General features: G+C 44.1%; 2 protein-coding genes and 1 non-coding gene across 10 annotated transcripts in view; 2 read left to right on the top strand and 1 right to left on the bottom strand.

The window, feature by feature from the left end:
- Ccl25 (C-C motif chemokine ligand 25) overlaps positions 1-1,753 on the bottom strand; it is a 60,451-nt gene extending 58,698 nt beyond the window's left edge. For 4 of the 6 annotated variants that reach the window (XM_052754698.1, XM_052754696.1, XM_052754699.1 and 1 more), the window contains exon 1: positions 1,519-1,753. In XM_052754698.1, the coding sequence (XP_052610658.1) occupies position 1,519 (1 nt within the window). In that variant the 5' untranslated portion in view covers positions 1,520-1,753. Of the gene's footprint in view, positions 1-1,481 lie in introns of all 6 variants that reach the window. The other 2 variants (XM_052754697.1, XM_052754706.1) reach the window with 1 other exon arrangement.
- Positions 1,754-1,864: 111 nt separating this feature from the next.
- The window catches only part of Elavl1 (ELAV like RNA binding protein 1), a 46,915-nt gene continuing 26,547 nt past the window's right edge, over positions 1,865-22,232 (top strand). The window contains exons 1-3 of one of the 3 annotated variants that reach the window (XM_052754695.1): positions 1,869-1,992; positions 3,993-4,099; positions 18,314-18,501. In XM_052754695.1, coding sequence (XP_052610655.1) covers positions 18,330-18,501 — 172 coding nt within the window. In that variant the 5' untranslated portion in view covers positions 1,869-1,992; positions 3,993-4,099; positions 18,314-18,329. Of the gene's footprint in view, positions 1,993-3,992; positions 4,100-18,313; positions 18,502-22,232 lie in introns of all 3 variants that reach the window. The other 2 variants (XM_052754694.1, XM_052754693.1) reach the window with 2 other exon arrangements.
- Positions 8,136-8,301, top strand: LOC128121123 (U1 spliceosomal RNA). The gene has a single exon (XR_008222072.1). It is a non-coding gene; the product is annotated as a U1 spliceosomal RNA (small nuclear RNA).

Genomic DNA, 22,232 nt, shown 5'->3' with positions numbered 1-22,232 from the left:
CTATCTGGTACAGGAGATCAAACACAGAACTTTATATCTGCTAGGCAAACACTCAACCCCTGAGCTACATCATGTCCTTTTTTCTTTTCAGCTTTTCTTTTGTGAATCTCCTTGGATGTACTAGCAAAGTACTTTACCACTAAATTACATGGCCCATAAGTTAATAAACATGTTTCTCATACATAATATTAGCATTTTAAGTTGCCATATAGCTGACAATTTTGTGGCTTCCTTAAATTTTTACTGTGTAGAGCTGGTTAAGAATGTCACAGGGTTGCCGGGCGGTGGTGGCGCACGCCTTTAATCCCAGCACTCGGGAGGCAGAGGCAGGCGGATCTCTGTGAGTTCGAGGCCAGCCTGGTCTACAGCGCGAGATCCAGGAAAGGTGCAAAGCTACACAGAGAAACCCTGTCTCAAAAAAAAAAAAAAAAAAAAAAAGAATGTCACAGGGCTGTAGAATTAGCTCAGCTGACACTGGCCAACTCAACTCAACTGTTGAGTGTGACAACCTGAGTTCAACCCCCAGACCCCACATGATGGAAGGAGAGAACTGACTCCTGCAAGCTTTCCTTTGATTTCTACATACATGTTCATACAAACATATAAATACAGAATATATTAAAATACAATATTTTCAAATTCCATAAAACTATCTTTAAAAGGTCATATAGCCAGTTGTGGTGTTGCAGGACTGTAATCCTAGAATTTGAAAGATGGAAGCAGAAGGATCATTTCACCTTCCTTAGCTACATATAGAGTTTAAGGCCAACCTGGACCACATGAGACCCTGTCTCAAAAACATACGCATCACCTTTAAACCCAGCACTCAGGAAGCAAAGGTAGGCAGATCTCTGTGAGGTAAAGTCAGTCTAGTCTATAATTCCAAGCCAAGACTATTTAGGAAGACCTTGATTAAAAGAAAACAACAAACACGCTAAAAAAAAAAAAAAAAGACAGAATTTTTTTAAATCATGCAATTTGCATATACTTTTCTGATAGCACCATCCCAGAACAGCAGCCACCGAAAGGACAGGCAGTTGTTTTCTGATCACTGCCTGGCTGACACATAGCATGCTTTTAAAATTTCAAAGGAAGAGGAGCTGGAAAGATAGCTCAGTAATTAAGAGCACTGGCTGCCCTTCTAGGGGACCCGGGTTCGGTTCCCAGCACTCACAAGGCAGCTAACAACCGTCTACAACTCCAGTTCCAGAGGATCCGACATTCTTTTTGACCTCCGTAAGCACTGCACGCATGTGGTGCACGCAGGCCGAAACCCACCCATACACATTAAAAAAAAAAATCTTAAAACCAAAAATTTTCAACGTTAGAGCCTCTGGGAATGCCATGGTGACTACATCTCTTAATTCATTTCACTAGATAAGAAAACTGAAGCCAGGCGAAGTGACGTCAGCCGGTGCTCAACCGCAGGCAGGCAGAGCGGAAACGTGGGTCGGGAGCGGGATTCGAACCAGAGATCCTACCCTCCTAGCCTGGGCTCCCGATGACCACACTTCTTACTTCGGGCGAAGGCGACTGCACAGCCCGTCAGGTGAAGACCAGATGGTGTGAGTTCCACAAAGAGAGTCACTCCTCGGCCTCCGTGTCCAGTCGGCGCCTGCGGCGGGCCATGGCGGTGGAGGGGGCTAGCGGGGCCATGGCCCGCCACTCGGCGCCTCCACCGGCCGCTTTAGCCCTTGGCTGGCGGCGCTGACAGGAAGTCCTGCCTCCGCCGCACGCACCAGAGCACCGCGACAGCCATATCAACCAATGAGCTCCGTCTCGTCAAAGACGCCGACCAATAGGCGAGCGCGCTGAGTAGGGGGCGTGTCTGGCCGCGGGGCCGGGGAGCGGGTCGTGCGCGCTGAGGAGGAGCCGCCGCCGTCGCCGTCGCCGCTCTGCCGCCGCCACCACCGCTACCGAGGCCGTGCGGAGCCGTTATCGCCGCGCCGCCCGCCCCGGAGCAGAGCCCCGGGCCTTCCCGCCCGTGTTCAGGTGAGGCCGGGTGGCTTCGGCGACTTCCAAAAGAGTAGGCCGCGCTAGGGCCTGAGCTCGCCTAGTCCCGCGGGCGCCCGCCGGGCCTGCACTGGCCGAAGGCCCCAGGCCGCGCAAGGCCTGGGTGCGGAGGCGCGCGTGTGGGCCGTGGCTAGGCGAAGGGAAACCGACTCGGTTTGATCCAGGTCGGCGACAAGCCTCCTCCGGGCCAGATTCCTCTCTGGGCTCCCGTGAGAGAGGCGGGAGAAGGACACGGCGTGGGCACGCGCTTTGGGGGGCCGGGCTCCAAGGCTTTGGGGGGCCCTGCATAGTCGGTCTCGGAAGCCCGGTGATCCGGGGGCGGAAGAGAGGAGCGAGGGCCTTGGGCGCCCAAAGGTCACGGCCCACGGACTCGCTCTCTCGGGAAATCTCACAGATTTCTTTTGTGGCCGATTTTCAGGATACACCGCGACGGATCGTGAGGTCCTTTTAGAAAGTGTGCAAACCTTTCTTCTGTATGTATGGAAGTCCTAGAAAATAAAAGGGAAAAATTTTTTGATCGCCATCTCTAACAAAGCTGTCCTCTGGACGTTTGCATTTGTAAAATAATGTGTAAATATAGAAAATATAATTGCACGCAGTTGAACAATGGGTAGTGAAGGAGAGTCTTCCTTATCTGTTGTCTTGTGCTGCTAAAGCATATCAAAATGGGTTTTGACGCCTACTATGTGCAGGGCAGGTGGAGAACTTTTTTTTTGCATGGGACAGAGCTTCTATTATCGAAAATGTTCATGTGGGATACCGATGACCAGTGCTTTAGAAGGAGCAAAATGGTAGGGAAAGCTTTTCTAACCTCCTTGCTGCAGACAGTTAAGGTCAGATAATGGTTGGTTGTGGGGGCCTGGCTGCCCTGTGCTTGTAGGAAGTTGGATGGCATGCCTGGCTTCTCTGCCTACTAAGTATTAGCATCTCTGCCTCCCACTTCTCCCAGTTGTGAGGACCAAAAATAAATTCAAGCGTTGCTAGGGGTCTTTCTCGCGCTCCCCACCACCAAACACATACACACACAGAGGTGAGAAATCCTTAAATAATCTTTCTGGAAAAGTTCTTCTAGCCCTATCTCTGATGTTCTGTGGGAAGCTCCTAAGATTTTGAGTGAGCTATGTTGAATTGCCTGTAAAATAGTAGGGTGAAAATATTGTGAAGATGTGAGAGGAAAACCCCAGTATTGTGCATGCCATACATGGAATACATGATGTTACAAATAGAATTTATCAACATCAGAATTTATCAACAGTGTACCATGTGTTAATACTTTACAGGTGTGTCTCCAACCCCTAAGATAGGTGTTAGAATATCCATTTTAGAGAAGAAAGTGGAGCTTAGGATAGTCTCATGGCCAGTGCAGAATTTGAATGCAGGTCCGAGATACCCCAATGTATTACCACTGAACATGTATGTACAAAACTGCTGAGAGCTGGTTTTTAAAATGCTGTGGGGCTGGAGAGGTGGCTCCGCAGAGAAGAGCTCACAACCATCTCTAACTCCAGGTCCAAGGGATCCCATGCCTTCTTCTGGCCTTGCAGGCACCAAGCACACATGTGGTTCCCATACATACAAACAAAACACACATAAATCTAAAAATATTTTTTAATGCTGTGACTTCGAGGTCTGTGAAGAAGCTGAGAGAAATGGGCAGTGTTTCTGTTAGCACTGGTTTGAGGAAAACAGATTTGGATGTGTTCAGGAATAGGTCACTGTGCAACAGAAAGGGAGAGATTGAAGAACATACTTTTTCCTGTGCTTACTCAGTTCTTCCCACACTTACTGCTTCTCCTCTCTCTGCCTTTGCACACCAGCCTTTTGACTTTTGAAGATGCAGATCTGATCATGTTTCTCCTGTCTTGGGGGGTGGGAGGTTGTGCTGGGCTATTCGAATGGCTCTAAAGATTTAAATCAGAAGCCCTTAGCTTGGGGTGACCCCCTACCCCCTCTGACCCTGTCTGCTCTTTCCTTGGAAGAAGATCTCCTTCTCATGCTGTGTGGCCCGGTTCAGAGCACAAACACCGCTTGAAGCTGCCTCCAACTGCCAAGGCTTCTCCACCTCCTCCAGAATCAACTGTTCCTGGTTTGTGTTCCCATCTCATTCAGTGTGTTAAATCTAGTTAAATGCTGAATGGTGAGAGTGAGATGCAGTGCTAGCCTTTTGCCCCTAGGTGGCAGTAGTTCACAGTGGTCCTGGTTCTAAGAGAAGACCTAAGAAAATTGGCCAGCAAGAGGGAAATGAGCTTTTGCGCCCCCTCCCCCAAGCTGTGTTCTAGCCTAGAGGCTAGCCTCTGGAGAGACCATGTTGTATATGACCCGTGTGTAGATGATTTCAGCCTGGCTTGTGAGCAGTAGTACCAACTGATGTGGAAGCAGAGGAAAAGGAACTGTTACGCAAGCCCAAGAGACCTCAGAATGTTCCTTGTAGTTGTTGAGGCAGAAGAACTGGAAGGAAGTAGCTAGGTAAAAGACCAGTGGGAAAGGCTCTTCAAGAACTTGGTGGGTAGAGGAGGTGGGACCATCCATTTGTTGAGGAAACCATGCAGGGTATGGAACTTTCTGGGAAAGTAGAATGGAGTAGCAGGTTTGTTGGGAAAAGAGCTCAGATATTATGAGGGCCCTCTCCAGATCCATGTTAATTGACAGAGGGAGTCACATTCACACAGGAGGAACTGACTGGCAGCCAGAAAACCAGTTAGGTGCTTTCCTTCGAGTAGGAAAAATTGCTAATATGACCCAGAACATTAGCTGTAGAGACAGGGAGCATTGAGACACAATTAGAGGGTCAAAAGTCACATGGCTTGGAATTTGGGACATGAGAAAGAGCAGTGGTAGCTGATCCTACCCAAAACTTGAGTGCCACAAAGATAAGTGGCCACAGAGAACTTAAGAAGGATGAGAAAACAGTTTAATGTATGACTGGAGACAAGAAAGCAAGCACATGGCTGAAGCAGGATGCAGGAAATAGGATGGTACAGAATATCCATGTCCACACGTGCGGGGGCTCATTGCAGTGCTCAGTAGTTTATCCCCACCTTTTTTTTTTTTTTTTTTGGTTTTTCAAGACAGGGTTTCTCTGTGTAGCTTTGCGCCTTTCCTGGAACTCGCTTGGTAGCCCAGGCTGACCTCGAACTCACAGAGATCCGCCTGCCTCTGCCTCCCGAGTGCTGGGATTAAAGGCATGCGCCACCTCCGCCCGGTTTATCCCCACCTTTCTATCCTCAAGAAAGGTAGTGTAAATTGCCAGTACCTATTCTCTATCACTGGAAAAAAATGACCTTTTCAGGGTTGAGGATGTAGGTCAGTTGGTAGAGTGCTTGCCTTGCATTCATGAAGCCCTGCTTTTAATACCCAGTGCCACATAACCCAGGAATAGTGTCTCGTGCCTGTAATCTCTGCTCAGGAGTTAGGGGCAGATATTGGCTATCTATGGGGGTTGAGGCTATCCTGGACTACACTGAAACTGTTCCAAAAAGAAAGTCAACCTGGTTTGAGAAGAGGCCTCAATGTATTATGAGACATAATATAAAAAAGAAGGTTGGTCTTTACATACAGTATATTGAATGGAATGATTATTGGTTACTGAAGGTTGTTTTTATTCAAGCAGATTGCAATAAAAGAGGAACAGGGAGGGCTATCCAGGATCAGCAAATGGCCACATTAAGAGAAAAGGAAGGCACCAAAAGCTACCAGTCCTGAGTTTACCAGTTGAGCCAGACCAAGAGAGTCAGTCAGGAGGGTAAATGTGGACCTAAAACTAGAAAATTATGCTGGGTTCAGGTGGTAGCAGGATTCTGGTCCTTGTCAAGGGGACTCCAGAAGATTGCTTAGATGGGGAAAGGAGAGTACCATCTAGTTCAGAGGCTAACATCCTGATCTGTTGTGGTTGGGATTGCTTCTGTTTTGTGTTCCCTGTGCCTGGTGCATTGCTGGCATTCCACTCATGCCTAGGGAAGAAAAAGTTAATGGGGAGCTTGGAAGTGACTAGGTCCAGCCACCCATCAAAGAAACCTTTATGCCACAGGAAGGATTGACAAGAGAAGATAGTGCACAGAAACTCAGTGGCAAGGCTGATGTCACCATGGACAGAGGCCTGGAGACATTGCAAGAGGAGTCATTTAGAGGGAAAGGTTAAACTGGGTTTAGAGACACATTTAGGAGTTGGTCTAGGCAAGAGGAGACAGGGACCTGATTGAGAAGGCAGAAAGGAGGGAGTTAGAGATGTCTTCAGGTGTTACTCTAGCAGAACTTGCAGCTTCATTTATTAGAGGGAATAGAAAGAGATGACTTGGAGGACAGGTGTGGTTCTTCTACTGCAGGAAGTCAGTCAAGGTGAGGGAAAGGTTTGTAGAGGAGTGAGACAGGAGACGGATTGGGGAATCACATACCTTGGTTTCAGGAGAAAGGGTACCTACATTTTCAGCTGACAGCAGGTGTGTAGTAGTTGGTAACACAGTGAGAAAATGAAGTGATTAACCTCCACTGTCTTTTGGTTGTTGCTGATGGGTTCATTTTGGAAATGGGGTAGAACCATGGACTTTCGTGTCTTACTGTGTTACTGTGCATGTCTGTGCAAGAGTTTCACCAGCTCCAAGTCTCTGGTACTTTAGCAGGACTCTGGAGCTGGCCAAGTCCCTAGGGCCTATAAAGCACTTGGACTGGGCAGCGTGCTCGCTACGCCTGACCTACTGGCTAGAGCTGCCCCAGCCAAGTGGCCTTCCCCTTCTTGGATGTGAAAAGGGGCCATTAAGGGGCAGTCATAATTGGGTCAAGTAGCACCTTCAGTTTTTTCTGGCAACAGAAATCCTGTTTCTGGCACCAAATCCTGGGTGATTGGTTCCCCCCACCCTAACCCCCCACCTTGAAGACTCAAGAGTTTTATATCTAGAAAGAACTTCAGGAATAATTGAGAGGCTGGAGAGATGGCTCAGCAGTTAACACTTGCTGCTCTTGCAAAGGACTTGGGTTCTGTTCCCAGCATGCACATGATGACTCACAAACAACTGTAACTCCAGTTCCAGGGAGTGTGACATCCTCTTTTGACCTCCATGGGCACCAATGCATAGACATATGCAGACAAAACACTCATACACATAAAATAAAATCTTTAAAAAAAAAGAAATATTTGAGTTTAAGCCTCATTAGAAGTGTGTAGTAGTGCTGGTCAGGCCTGATAAAGAGTGACTGTTTGGCTCCAATCTAGCACTCATCCTTTACAAAGGCCTACTCCACCATTGAAAAGTTTGGCTCTCATGTATGCCTCATGGATACTATCCTTACTAATAGCACCACCTAGTACATGTGCTGCCGATGGGAACACCATGGTGGATGGCACACAGCACAACTATAAGATAGTTTGAAATGTGCAGTAGGATCAAAAACCCCAAGATCCTTTTAAACATGGTTTCTCTTTGGTATATCCAGTTACTTGAAATGGTTCCAAATAACAGGAAAATCATTTTGTCACACTTGAAGTTTGCATTTTTTGCTCCTTGCAGTAGATGCTTATTCTTTGGGGTGATGCTCATTAATGATGATCTTGAGAAAGTAAGATACTGTTTGTATGTGCCTGAGTGATAGAATTGTTGCCTAGCATGTTCAAGGCCCCAGGTTCTGTCCTTACCACTTCAAAGAGGGAGGGAGGGAGGGAACATGAAAATGCCATTATGAAACCCATTGTATTATATGCTAACTTAAAAATTATTTTAGGGGCTGGAGAAATGGTTCAGCTGTTAAACGTGTGTTCTGCTCTTGCTGAGGACCTGAGTTTGCACACAGTATTCCACATTAGACAATTTACAACCACCAGTAACTCCAGTTCCAGGGGATCCAACACCTCTGGTCTCCTCAGGCACCTGTACTCTCACATGTACATAGCCATATGTAGACACATAAACTTAATTAATAAATAAGTCTTAAATTACTTTTAAAAGGAAGAAAGTGAATGGGTTCATAAATTGTCAGGACAGCCTCTGACTGCTGTTCTTTACCATTAAAGAAATACTCCAGACATGCAATGTCCTAGGTGGAGTCTAAAAGCCAGTAACCCTTTCCTACTATGTAACACACCAGGGTTGTCTGGAACCCTGAATTTGGGGGCTCTTAGATAACAGTGGTCTATCCTTACATGGTAGAGCAAATGCCATGATCAAAAGATCATTTTCCCAGGATGAGGCTCATCCATTGCCCTTGGGATGTGTTAACCCCTATGAATTTCCCCCAAATGCTAAAAACTTGACTGCATAATTTGTGGTAGTTAGGACTTTGTATGTATGTATATATGTATATATGTCTAACCTTGGCTCTCAAAGTCCGTGCTATATTTATGTTACTTATTTATGTGTTATGGGCATCAAACTCAGATTATCAGACTAGCATAGTAAACTCTTCACCTGTTGAACCATCTTCCCAGCCAATATCTCACTCTTGATATTGGTGAAAAGTAAATAATTTTAAGTCAGTGATTGAGGAAGTAATAAAGACTATGTCAATTGTGGAGAGGAATTGAAAAATGAAGTAGCCTGTTATCCTGCATAGGACAAAGCCAGGTGAGGAACACAGACTGGAAAATGCAGTGGGGCACCATCAGAGAGGTCCTGGAGCACTACTATGTAGTGACAACTCAAGACCAAACCCTGTCACTTATTAACAGCCTAACTGACCATGAGCAAAATAGTGTGACCTCTGAGCTTTAGTGGGTGATGACAGGGAAAGCCTGGAAGTGAAGGGAGTTGACTTAGTAAGCAGGAGGTGGCAGTGGCTTGATAGTGGTCATTGATAATTGGATAGTAGTCACAAGACCTATTAATGTTAGAGCTTGTGAGCACAGGACCAGTTGGACCCAGGTTGGGCCACACAGATTTGGAAAGGGTCAAGGGAGGTATCCTGGAAGATTGAGTGAAGTAGCCTCTGAAGTACCATGAAACTGACTCCATTACTACAGACTTGACCTGCAAGGAGTGTTTAGCCCTGACTGCCCATGACCATGCTGTGGAGCAGTATGGCAATTTCTTTGTTTAAATCTTAAATTTAGTTTTTAATTTGCTTTATAGAAGATTTTATTCATCTTTATGTAGGATTGTTTGAAGAGTTTTTTTGTTTTGTTTTATTTTGAGAAAGGGTCTGAGTAGTTCAGCTTGGCCTTCAAACTTGCTATATATCTGAGGATTACTTTGAATGTCTGAACTCCTGCCTCCACCTCCCAAGTATTGGGATTAGAGTTATCTACCACCACTCCCATGTGGGGCTGGGGCTGGGGCCCAGGGCCTCATGCATGCTAGGCAAGAATTCTACCAACTGAGCTGCATCCTAGCCCCATTGTTTGAGGCTTCTTGTGTTGGTTTGGTTTAAAGGGTCTCACTTTGTAACCCTGGTTGGCCTAGAAGTATGTGGACCAGGCTGGTTTCATGCTCACGGAAATCTACGTGCCTGTGCTTTTTGAGTGCTGGGCTTAAAGGCATATGCTGCCACATCCCTCAGTGTGGCCATCAAAGGACAACTTTGTAGAATTGGTCCTCCCCTGTCCACTTTTATGTGGATTTGAGAGATCAAACTCGGGTCTCCAGGCTTGCATAGCAAGCATCTTTTCCATTGAGCTATCTTGCAGGCCCTGAACTTTATCATCTCCATCGTGATAGCAGAAATTCCTGTCATCCAAGAACAAAAATATTCCCTCTTGTTGCCCTTAGGTAGTCAGTTCTTCCTGGCTTCACCTGGCAACCACAGATCTCTTTGAGGAATATTCTTAGACTTGCAATGGGGTTACACTGTAATATGAAGAAAAATTAAGACAAAATATCCATATGCTCAACCTATTGAACCCTTGTAGCCCATCTACTATAGTGGTTTGCTATCATGTTTGTGAGGTGGCTGGGAACTGTTACTGTATAACATCATAAGACTGTCATATCACATTATTAGGAAAAGATCTAAATTTTGAAGCACAATTTCTATAGAATGCCATTGCTTCTGAACCTTCAAAAAGTTGTGTTTCTAGACTTGGTGACACACACCTATAATATTAGTAATTAGAGTCAGAAGCCTGGGGCTGGAGAGATGGCTCAATGCTTTAGAGCATTCAGTGTTCTTACAGAGAACTCAAATTTGATTCCCAGAACCAGATCCAATGTCCTCTGACCTCTGAGGGCACCAAGCACACATGTTGCACATATGGACAGACAGACAGACATACGAGCAAGCAAAACATTCATATTTTTGAAATTTATTTATTTAAGTCACGAGTTAAGTTAGTGGGTCAGCCTGGGCAACACACTGGTCCTGTTGCAAACACCATGGGGAAAAGTTTTAAGATGAATCATCCTTAGTTTGGTTGAGGCTGTCTATAGTTTGATCCTTTCCAGAATGTCCTAAAATGGAATCGCCTAAGAGGTAGCTTTTTTAGTCTGCCTCCCCCCAACCCCCGCCCTGCTCAGTAAAATGTATTTGAAAATTGTGTATGTAGTATGAATTAGTAGTGCCTTTTCATTGCTGAGTAGTGTCCATTGTATAACATACCATAATTTCTCAGTGAATGACTTATTTCAGACTTGAATAAAGGATGCTATATGCATTTGTGTATAGGTTTTTATATGAACTTACATTTTTATTTCTCTTGCATTGATGTGGCTTACATCTATAATCTCAGCATTTCAGAGGCTGGGGCGGGGGTTGCCATAAGTTTGAGGCTAGTTTGGGCTACATGATGAATTTTAGAGTTAGACTAACATGGTGTCTCAGAAAGAAAGGAGGGAATGAAAGAACAGAACAGTAGTAGGAATATGATTGCCAGGTCATATACTAAGTGTGTGTGTTCAACTTAGAGACTGCCAATTTGTTTATTAAAGTAACTGTTACATTTTTGCATTACTACCATTGCTGTGTGTAGAAAGCCTGACTTCTCCAACATCCTCCCCAGCCGTTTGACATTGTCCTGTTATATTTTGTTGTAGCCATTCTAGTATGTGGACATGGCCTTTGCCTGGCTAATCATGTTGAACCTCTTTCCGTATGTTCATTTGCCATCTACATATTTGCTTTGGTGCACCTTCAAAGTCTTGTCTTTTTTTTTTGTTTTAAGATTTTGGGGGTTGGCTTATTTAGAAAATTCAGTTATTTATTTGTGTATTTTTGTGTTTGAGTGGTCAAGCATGCCATTATACATGTGTGGATGTCAAAGGACAACCCATGAAAAAGAGAATGGATTGATCTTTGATCTCCATGTATAGTGATCTTCCACTTCTAAGACCTCTTTTGTTTTTGCTACACAGTGGCCCATGACATCTAGATTCATACTTAGGTTCTGGGGATCAAAACCCAAGTTGTCAAGCTTGTGTGCTTGAATATTTCTACCCCCTGAGCCATCTCCCCAGTTCCTCTTTGTTTTTAAGACAATGCCATTTTGTTAAGGATGACTTCGAACTCCTGATCTGCATGCCTCTACCTTTCAAATATTTGGATGTCAGAAGTATACCACCATACCCAGATTTATTTGTGTGTGTGTGTGTGTGTGTGCGTGCGTGCGTGCGTGCGTGCGCGCACGCGCACATTACTCATGTTTTAAGTTAGGTGTACTCTATCACTTTCTGTCTTATTCTTTGAGAAAGAGTCTCACTAGACCTGAAACTAGTTTGGAAGACAGCAAACGCCATCAATCTTCCTGTCTCCTTTACAATGCTGGAATTATACAGGCAGTCCTAGTCATGTGCGTGTTTTTATGCATATGCTTGGGATTTGAACTTAGGTTCTCATTAAACCATTGCTCCAGCCTCTTGCCCCCTCCCTTTTTTTTCTTTAAGCAAAGATGTGTCTGTATGTGTTTGTGATTGTACACATCATCATGTACTTACCAGAAATAAATCTCTAATAAACACAATTTATGTATACTACCAGTACATTTTCCAGTACTTAATTAAGAACATGGAGAGTTGGGGGAGGCTAAGATGGTAGACCAGAGTAGAAAGAAGAACCATTTATTTAGTACACTGAAAGAAAGAAGTGGGCATATGAGTAACAGAATAACTTGTTCTAGTCTTAAGATCTTTTTTTTTTTTTTTAAAAAAAAAAATGTGTCCTCAGGGCTGAAAAGATGTCTTCGTGATTAAGAGCACTGGCTGCTCTTCCAAAGTACCTGGGTTCAATTTCCAGTGCCCACATGGGGTTTGTCTATAACTCCAATTCCAAGGGATTTGACACCGTCTTCTGGCTTCTCCACAGGCACCAGGCACACACATGATGCACAGACATACATGTAGGCAAAATACCCATATACATATTTAAGTGTTTTCACTTCTTTGCAAATACTTTCCTCAGTCTTTGGGTATTAATTTTTCCAACATTGTCTTGCAAAGCAGCAGTATTACATTTTGATGACATCTATTCATTTTTTTAGTGAAAACAGTTTTTGGTGGTACATCTAAGAAATCTTTACTTATCCCAATGTTAAAAAATGTTTATATTCATAAAAAAGACTGGCGGGGCTGGAGAGATGGCTCGTGGTTAAAAGCACTGACTGCTCTTTCAGAGGACCAGGGTTCAATTCCCAGCACCGACATGGCAGCTCACAGCTGTCTCCTTGGGATTAAAGTTGTGTGCTACCACTGACCCAGCACATACTAATTTTTTAACATTAACCTCTCTGCTCTCACCTTCAGCAGATGCTTTTGTTCATTTGTTTGTTTTTGAGCTAATGATCTATTTAAAACTCTCATGACCACAGACCATTTAACGTATTGACCAAAATTTTTCGTGATTAAACTTTAATGCTTTCTACTGAAAATTGATGGAGCCATCTTCTATTAATACACACTTAAATGTTGTCCATGTTTTGTACTTTTTACAAGCTGGGGGATATTGTATTTCTTCAGATTACTAACCTGCATCTGTGTGGTCATTGCTGCAGGACAGATTCCTATGGCCTGAGTTTTGGGGTTGGTTTCACATGTCCTACGTCTTAGGCTTGGTAGGAGCTCCAAACACCTCCAAAAAGGTGGTGCTGTCTTAATGTACATGTCAGTCTCTTCTCTCTACTTAAAGGATTTTATCCATCCTTTATGACCAGTAAAAATCTATTGTTTCATCTTGCTTTTATGGTCTCTCATATATAGCCTAGACCAGTGGTTCTCAACCTGTGGGTCACAACCCCTTTGGGGAACAAACAACCCTTTCACAGAGGTCACATATCAGATATTTACAATTTATAATGGCAACGAAAATAATTTTATGGTTGGGGGTCACCAGCATGAGGATCTGTATTAAAGGGCCACAGCATTAGGAAGGTTGAGAACCACTGTCCTAGATGATTCCAGACTTCACAGTGAGGTAAGGGTGGTTATGCTTCCACCTCCCAAATCCTAGGATGATAACAGTGTGTCACTGTGCCTTGCATGTTGTCATGGTTGACCCAGGGCTTAGTACATGCTAGGCAACTGCTCTACCAGCTGAGTTATATCCCCAGCCTTATTTGCATTTTCCCTGTTGTTCATGAGGTTGAGCTTTTTTTGATGGGTTTCTCATCTCTTTGAATGGCCATCAGCATGAAGTTGGATTTTAATTATTAATTTGTACATGCATTAAATCAACTTACTCAGCCTTAGCAATGTTGACATTTTAGGCTAGGTACTTCTTGATTGTTGGCATCATCCTGTGCCTTGCAGAATATTTAATTAACAGCATCCTGGAATCTGCTCACTAGATACTGATAGTGTGTGGGCACATACACACTGGTGCTAACCAAGAATGCCTACACATCATCACATCCTGTCCCCTGATGGGTGAATTTCCCAGCATGGCAACCACCTGATCAAAAATGATACATAGCAGATGTTTTCTCCCAGGTTATTGCTGCTTGTCTTTGTTTCTGGTGCTTTTTGCCTTAAGATGATACCTGGTTTGCTAGGCTTCTCTTTTTTTATGTTAACATACTTTATAGAGAAGAAGGAACCTGCACAGCTTTAAATGAGAAACACTGGGAAATTTTTACTGTACATGTTTGAGAGTTAGGAGAGTAGGAACCTGAACACTTCTAGAAATCAGGCCTAATTAATTCCCCTTCTCTCAGAGATTTAGAGAGTAGGAGAACAATGTCTGTGCGAGAGTTACGTTGCGTTTTATTTAGTCTCTGGCAAAGCCTTTTTTTTTTTTTTTTTTTTTTTTAAGGTGCTAGAGATGGAACCTAGTGCCTCCTGCATACCAGGCAAGTGCTCTGCTACTTAGCTCTGAAAAGCTTTTTTTGTTTCTGTTTTCTTTTTGAGATAGAGTTAAATATAGCCCAGACTGCTACACAGCTGAGGGTGGCCTTAATTTCCTGATCCTCTTGCCTCCACTGTTTGAGTACTGGAATTACAGTTGTGTGCTCACACCCAACCTCTGCAACTGCTGTTTTTTAAAGATAGTCAAAGGCTTATTATACGTTCTGGACTTTGACTTTTCAAACTAATGTAGAGCTTCACATCTGGAAGAAGGGGTGGACTGCCCACTGCCACTGAGACTTCCAGACAGTTGAGTGCATGTGAAGTGATGGCTGTGAATTTAGAAGCAGGGTCAAAGGGCGTCCTAGATTAGGCCACTGCACCACAATGCCTGTGAGCAAACCATGTGTGGGCTGTTTTCAAAGGAGTGACCTTGGTGCTCTCAGCTACATCTATACAGATGTTGCTCTCAAGCTATCCTGGGCTGTTTGCCTCAAAATAGATTTTCCAGAGACTGCAACTGTGAAGACCTCCCCACTCTTGCACCCCCTCCCGCACATACATACATACATACATACATACATACATACATACTAGGAGAGAAATCCTAGTCTCTTTCTGGCTCCATTGCTGTGTTGTTGGAGATAAAAGGGGCACATGTAACAGGCAAAAGTCCAAAGTTGGGTTGCAGAGATACGCATCATAGGCTCCTTGTTATCCAACTGTAGTCCACAGTGAGGACAGGAAAAAGCAGTAGGAGTGGAAAGCTTTTGAGACACACAAACTTTTTTCTCTTGGGAGCTTGAGCTGTTGTACTGGAATGACATTTGGGTTTCTTTATAGGGTTCTTTAAAGCCATGTTTGTGGATAGGCATGCTCACCTGCTAGGGATAGAACCCAAGGTTTTGTGCATGTTCTGTTACTGAGCTGCATCCCCAGGCCTCTTCAAAGGCCCTCCTACTGAGCCAGACCAGGTGGCACATACCTGTAATCATAGCACTTGGGAAAGGGGCAGGAGAATCAGAAGTTTAAGTCCAGTCTTAACTACATAGTGAGTTGTAGGCTAAGGTACTTCATAAGATGGTTACATGAGACCCCTGTCACACACACAGACAAGTCCTCTTATCCAAATGTGACAGCTCACACCTGTAATCTAAGTACTTGGGGATCTGAAGCAGGAGGGTCATCATTTTTGAAGCCACCCTGAACTACATAGTTCATTCCAGGCCAGCCTCGCTTAAAAGTGAGACTGTATTTCAAAAACAAAAGAAAAGGTACTGCTAGTGATCATAGTTGAACTTGGAATTGTCATTTTGTGTCCATAGAATTATTTTGTAGAGTAGTTTTAGTTGTACAAAAAGATTATAAAGAAGCTAGTTAGGAGCTGGTAAGATAGCTCAGTGAGTAAAGGTGATTGCTGCTAAGTCTTATAGATGACCTGAGTTCAAAGGAAGGGGGAAGAACTGACTTCTGCAGGTTGTCCTCTGACCTCCATGCTCTTGTACACATATACGTGTGCACACACAAAATAAATGTAATTTTAAAATGAAAAGAAGTGGGTGGCTAGAGAGAAGGCTCAGCAGTTCTCTTCTAGAGAACCCAGGCTTGTTTCTCAGCACCTATGTGGTAGTTCACAACCATCAATAACTCCAGTTTCAGGGGACCTAACGCCCTCTTCTGACTTCTACAGACACTAGGTACACAAAGTGCACTTATAAATAAGTGACAAAACACACACATAAAAAAGTAAATTTTGGGGTCTAAAGAGATGGCTCAGTGGTTAAGAGCACTGACTGTTCTTCCAGAGGACCTGGGTTCAGTTCTCAGCACCCACATGGCAGCTCAAAACTGTCTATAACTCCAAGATCTAACACCCTCACACAGACATACATGTAGGCAAAACACCAATGCACATAAAATAAAAATAAATAAATTTAAAAAATAACAGGCGTATTCCTTTTATATCTTTCCCCAACAACCTTTTTTCGTTATCCACATCTTGCAGTTGGATACATTTGTTGCAATTAATGTATATGAGTGTGTGTGTGTGTGTGTGTGTGTGTGTGTGTGTGTGTGTGTGCATGCATGCTGCCCACAGAGGTTAAAAGAAGTCAGGTCTCTTAGCCTGGATTTACAGATTACTGTGAGCTACCATGTGGGTGCTGGGAACCAAACCTGGGTCCTGTTTAAGAACAGGAAGTAGTGAGCCATCTGTACAGGACCTGTTTTTATTTTGAGAGGTGTGTTTTGTTTGTTAACTTGGGGTCTCATATATCTCGTGATAGCCTTCAACTTGATATATAGCCAAAGATAGCCTTTAAATTCTGCCTTCTTGAGTGTCGGGAATATAGGCATGGGCTTCCATACATGGTACTATCTCTACAGTTTTGCCTTTCCTGGTAAGTCATACAATTGGAATCATACAGTATGGTATTTCAAACTGTTTTCTTTAACTTAATAATAAGCATTTAAAGTTCTTGCTTACTGGGCTGAGAGGGATGTAGCTTAGTAGCAGAGTACTTACCTAGCATGCTCAAGGTCCTAGGTTTGATCCCAGAGCCTGCCCCCACCCACAAAAAAAAAAAAAATTGTTTTAAATAAATAAGAACTGGGAACTTTGGGAGATTAGCTCAGTGGTAGAGTACTGCCAGTTAATCACAAGATCGTGGGTTTGGTTTCCAACACCATATAAAAGAAAGATAGAAAATTAAGGCTCAGTCGGTATTAGAAAACAAAAGTTTTTCCTTGTCTTTTTGTGGCTGAATAGTTCTAGTGGTTTGAATAGGAATGGCCCCATAGACTCATGTATTTGAATGCTTGGCCCATAGGGAATGGCACTGTTAGGAGGTATAGTCTTGTTGGAGTAGGTGTGGTCTTGCTGGAGGAAGTGTGTCACTGTGGAGGTGGGCTTTGAGGTCTCACATGCTCAAGCTGTGCCCAATGTGACACCTAGTCTCCTGTTCCCTGTGGATCAAGATGTAGAACTCTCAGCTCCTTCTCCAGCACTGTGTCTGCCTGCATGCTGCCATGCTTCTCGCCCTGATAATGTACTAAACCTCTGATCTGTAAGCCAGCCCAAATTAAATGGCTTCCTTTTAAGAGTTGCTGTGGTCATGGTGTCTCCTCATAGCAATAGAAAACCTAACTAAGACAATAGCTCATTTCTTTTTAGGTCATTATTGATTAAGCAGGTGTTTGTAACCACAGTTGATCTCTTTGTATGGGTATAGGTAGGTGGATATGGTGTATGTATGTTTATGTGGGTACTTATACATATGTGTGGGGTTACAAGTTTATGTGGAGGCTAGAGGTCAGTATTGAATGACTTCTTTTATCACAGTGTATTAAAATGCCATGACCAGAGACAGCCTACATAAGAAAGTTTATTTGAGCTTACAATTCCAGAGGGAGACTCTAATGGTGAAGGAGATATGGCAGCAGGTAGCCAGGGTAGTAAGGTGTGTGAAATCACATTTCTATCCACACTCAGGAAGCGCAGAGAACAAAGTGGATGTGGGGCAAGACTAAACTCAAAAGTCCACCCCCAGTGGCTTCCTCCAGCAAAGCTTCATCTCCTAAAGGTTCTACACCTCCCCAAACAGTACCATATCTGGGAACCAAGTATTCAAATGCTTGAGCCTGTGAAAAGTATTTCTTGTTCTCATTCTCTGAGACCTGGGTGCTACTGAGTAGAGCTACTCTGTAAATGGCAGTACTATCAGTAAGACAGTGTGGGATATACTGGCTGTGGTGAGGAGAGGTGTATGGTGGTGTCCACCACACACTCTCCACCTTATTTTTTGAGAACCTGAAGCTATTGTTTCAGCTAGGCTGGGCCAAAGAGTTCCACGGGTCCCTCTGTCATGTTCCCAGCTCCCTGAACTGGGATTACAGATATGTGCCAACTCATCCAACTTGTATATGAGTGCTGGGATATGAACTCAAGTCTTCATGTTTGTGCCAGCAGGCTCTTTACAAACTGAACCATCTCCCCAATAGTTGATCTTTTAGAGCAGAAAAGAAAATCCCTTAAGTGCAAATACAGTCATTTATCTTTGCCTTCACATACCCAGATAAAATTAGAATTTGCCTGATGTTATTTTTCTTTGCAGATTTTTAAGTAATACCATGTCTAATGGTTATGAAGACCACATGGCCGAAGACTGCAGGGATGATATTGGGAGAACGAATTTAATTGTCAACTACCTCCCTCAGAACATGACCCAGGAGGAACTACGGAGTCTATTCAGCAGCATTGGCGAGGTTGAATCTGCAAAACTTATTCGGGATAAAGTAGCAGGTAAAGAGCCTGAGAAGTTTCTGGAAGAGGTCGTGGTTGCTGTCCTGTTAAGTACTGGCTCCCCTCATGGTTACTTCCTTAGTACAGAATAGCTGCAGGCTAGAAACCATAGCTGTGCAGTTCTGTTCTTTTACTTCAAACTGTTTTTTTACAGCCCAGTATAAGATTGGACAGGAATGGGAGGGGATGGGGGGTGGGTATCCTAGAGAGATGATTCAGCAGTTAAGAGCACTTGCCACTCTTTCAGAGGTGCAGAGTTTGGTTCCTGCACCCACATTGGGCAGCTTACTGTGTAGGTAACTCCAGCTCTAAGGGACCTAATGCTGTCTCCCAACCTCCACAGGCACACATTCATGTACATATAATACCACCACCACCACCACCCCACCCCCCACCCCCACACACACGGATTCCATAATTGAAAATAAAATACACCTTGAAAAAAAATCTAGGGGTAAGGTCCCCCAGAAAGAGCTTGGGGTTTTCTGTAAGATAGAACACATGCCGGGTGTGGTGGTACATGCCCTTAATCCCAGTACTCAAGAGACAGAAGCAGGTGGATTGCTATGAGTTCCAGGACAGCCAGTGCTAGATAAAGAGACCCTAACTTAACAGCAAAAACCACATGTACAAAATAAGACATGAGAAGAGAAAAATGGAGGGACAGCAGAATGGAGTGCTCTGAAAACTGTATGGAGCCACATAATTCTGCACGGGTTGATCGAGTCCCTCATATAGAAGGGGCCCTGCTAGACCACACGCTCACCAGTCTGTCTCTGTGGGTGCAGACCTTCATGCACAAGTGAACCCTTCACCAGCTGGAGGTCTGGGTCAGGAGCAAGATGCCTGAAAGCCTTAGGCTGTCTCACAATGTGACTCGTAGGCCTTTGGGCATCCATTCAGTAGCTATATAATCCTGACTATACCTACCTTATAGGTGTTTGTAAAAGGCCAGGTTCTTGTTAAGGCCTCCTTAGGTTTGGCCTCTTAGGTTCTGAGAATGTGGCTTCGGGAGCACAGTGCTGCAAAGCCTGCTTCATTTCTTTCCCTTTTGGGTGCAATATTGTCCTCAGGAGTCACTGCCCTCTTCCTTCTCCTTCCTGCCCTCCCCGACTCCCCTTCTCTACTTTGCCTGACTGGGAAAAAAGCAATATTTTGAGGCATTCCAGCTATCATCTAGTTTTTAGGTGTCTAGATTCATCTTGGAAACTAAAAGGTTTTTTTAACTACTCTTTTTGTATTATGGAAAACCTCAGGTATGTATGAACAAAAAAATATGTGTTCATTCTGGGTATATTCATTGTGTTGCTTCATCAACCTTCAACATTTTTCCAGTAACCCAAATACACTGATCCCTGTATAACCCTGTACAGCCTGTCTGATCGCTGTCCAGAGAAATCACTCATCAGATGAGGTCCTTAAACTGAAAGGCCTTTTCCTCTTTCAATCCTAAGTCTTGTTTAATGCCTTCTAAAAAGGAACTTTAGATAATACACAGACTGAAAATTTTTACATTATTTATGACATTGTCCTGCATAGGAATCCTGCCTAAAAGGCTTTTAGATTTGGATTTCTGCTTATGTTTTGGTAGAAGGGGTTCTCAGCAGCATCTTCAGTCATTGGGAGTTTAGCTCTTGGTTCTCATGCCCTGACTTCTTTCTGTGGACTTCAGAGGAATATGAGCTATATTTAGTAGGAACACCTAGATTGGGCAGGGTTAGTCCTGAAAGAACTAGTCTTGGAGAATTGGAAGCATTGGAGGCAGCAGAAGTGGGATTAGATAGTGAGTTGAGTTCCCAGATATAAGGCTTCTCTCTAGCCTGTAGGCCGGGTTGGGAGTTGGTACCGGTTCAGCTCAACAACTTCTGGTCTAGCAGCCTTTTGTTCTGATTCAATGAGTGTCATATCTGAGACACTCATCCCACCTTACTTTACTACCCTGCTGTCAAAACATTTTTGCTTACTGATTCTAGGGCTGTGGCCTTAAATTTCACTATTCATCTGTTATTCACTCTGCCTAGTCCTATGTCTCTTTTTTTCCCCCTAGCTGGAGCTTAGCCTGCCCACTCTTAACAAGAGAGTCCTTTATATCTCTCTAGCTAGGCATGCTGCTAGGGCCATTTCTAGACCTGCTCATTGGCACAGTGGATAGTCTCATTCTTGATAGGCTTTATGTGTGCTTTCTCTCCTCCAGCCCTCAACTGACCGTCACTTGGAGCTAATGACCACCTACTATTTCACAGTAGAACTAACAGCTGTCTCCTCTCTGCCCTGAATCCCTTCCCTCCCTGGCTACTTATGACCCATGAGCTATCCAAGCACACAATTTTCCTTAAGTCTCTTAAGAATCATCCACCCAGGGCTCCAAAGTCCTTCCTGGGTTTCCTGATGTCCTCCAGCACTCTGAAATTTGGAATAGATGCTGCAGCCTGAAGCCTGGCTACACACTGAGTGAGGGGTGCTGAACTCTACCTACTTGAAACTGGTAGCATCTTCTGTGTTGTGAACATTAATATATGTCTCCAGATATTGTTCTGAAGGTTAGTAGGAGGCAGAAAAGCTCTGGGGTGAGAATGTGAGAGCTGTATGTATTTTCCTCCCCTGTACTACAGGCTGTCAATGTCAAATTCCCTCTCTATACTTCCTTCTAGAAACATCCTCTTCCCCTGGCTGGCTGGCTGTCCTCAAGGCCACACTCTGTCTATCGCAGATGCTCCTTTCCCCAGCTTTGCACTTCAGATAATTCCATGGCCCTCTTCCTTTTCCAGAGCTGATAATCAGGGTGAGTTTAGTTTGCTGCCTCTCCTGACCAGACGGCTCTCCTGAGCTCCAGGCCCTTCTGCACCAGAGCCATTGTATCCCACATTATACTGTTCTGTCTTTGTCTTAGCTAATAGAACCACTGTCTACACAGTAGCTCCACTAGGAAGTCAAAGGTCTCAGAATTCATTCTTCTCAGTGTCTCTGTAGACTTTTGCTGTCCTGCCTCTTCCCCCAAGAGTTATCCTAGCCCAGGATGTCATTACCTGCTTTAATGCTGTGTCCTCTTAACTGACCACCCAAGCCTTTTCTCCTTCAGACTTCCTCAGTACAGCAAAGGGACTTCTTCAGTTTCCATGTGGCCCAATCACTCCCTTCCTCCAAAACCCTGGGCTCTGTTGGTTTGAGAATGTCTTCTCTGGCTCAGCTAGTCACCATAAGATTGCTGGCTTGTAGGTTTTCATAGCAACCCATACTGCACTGAGGTGGGTGCTTTCAAATCTGAATATTCATTTTGCAGATTTTTACTATGGGTCAACTGGGCACTAGTGACAGCAGGAAAGGGGACAGGGTGACTAAGATGAACAGTCACTTTATTAACTGGGAAGCTTCCTTTGTTTGTGGCCAGCCAAGTGCAAGTCCCCTTGTTGAGGACATTGTGTTTGCTATTGGCATTTCCATCTACAAACACTAGGTACATGGTATCATCATAGTGTCTATCTGATATCATAGTTTACTGTGCAACCTCTAGCTGTCTTGTATGACCCTTGAAGGATCGGAGTCAGCCCTCAACCCTCATGGTTCCCTATTCTCCCTGTCATCTCATTGCCATGTACCTCTGATCAGGATTGAATCTATACCCTTCATCATCATCTCCTTGTGTCCCACACCCACCCTCAGCCTGGACTGAGTTACTTATTTCCATCACATGCCTACTCTGGCTCTCAGGACTACTGAACAATGTTCCTTCT

Source organism: Peromyscus californicus, unplaced genomic scaffold (genome assembly GCF_007827085.1).
Source record: "Peromyscus californicus insignis strain IS unplaced genomic scaffold, ASM782708v3 Scaffold_2__1_contigs__length_46816999, whole genome shotgun sequence".
NCBI classification, from domain to species: domain Eukaryota; kingdom Metazoa; phylum Chordata; class Mammalia; order Rodentia; family Cricetidae; genus Peromyscus; species Peromyscus californicus.
Note: the sequence above shows the minus strand (reverse complement) of the source record. Positions and strands in the feature narration are given on the sequence as shown.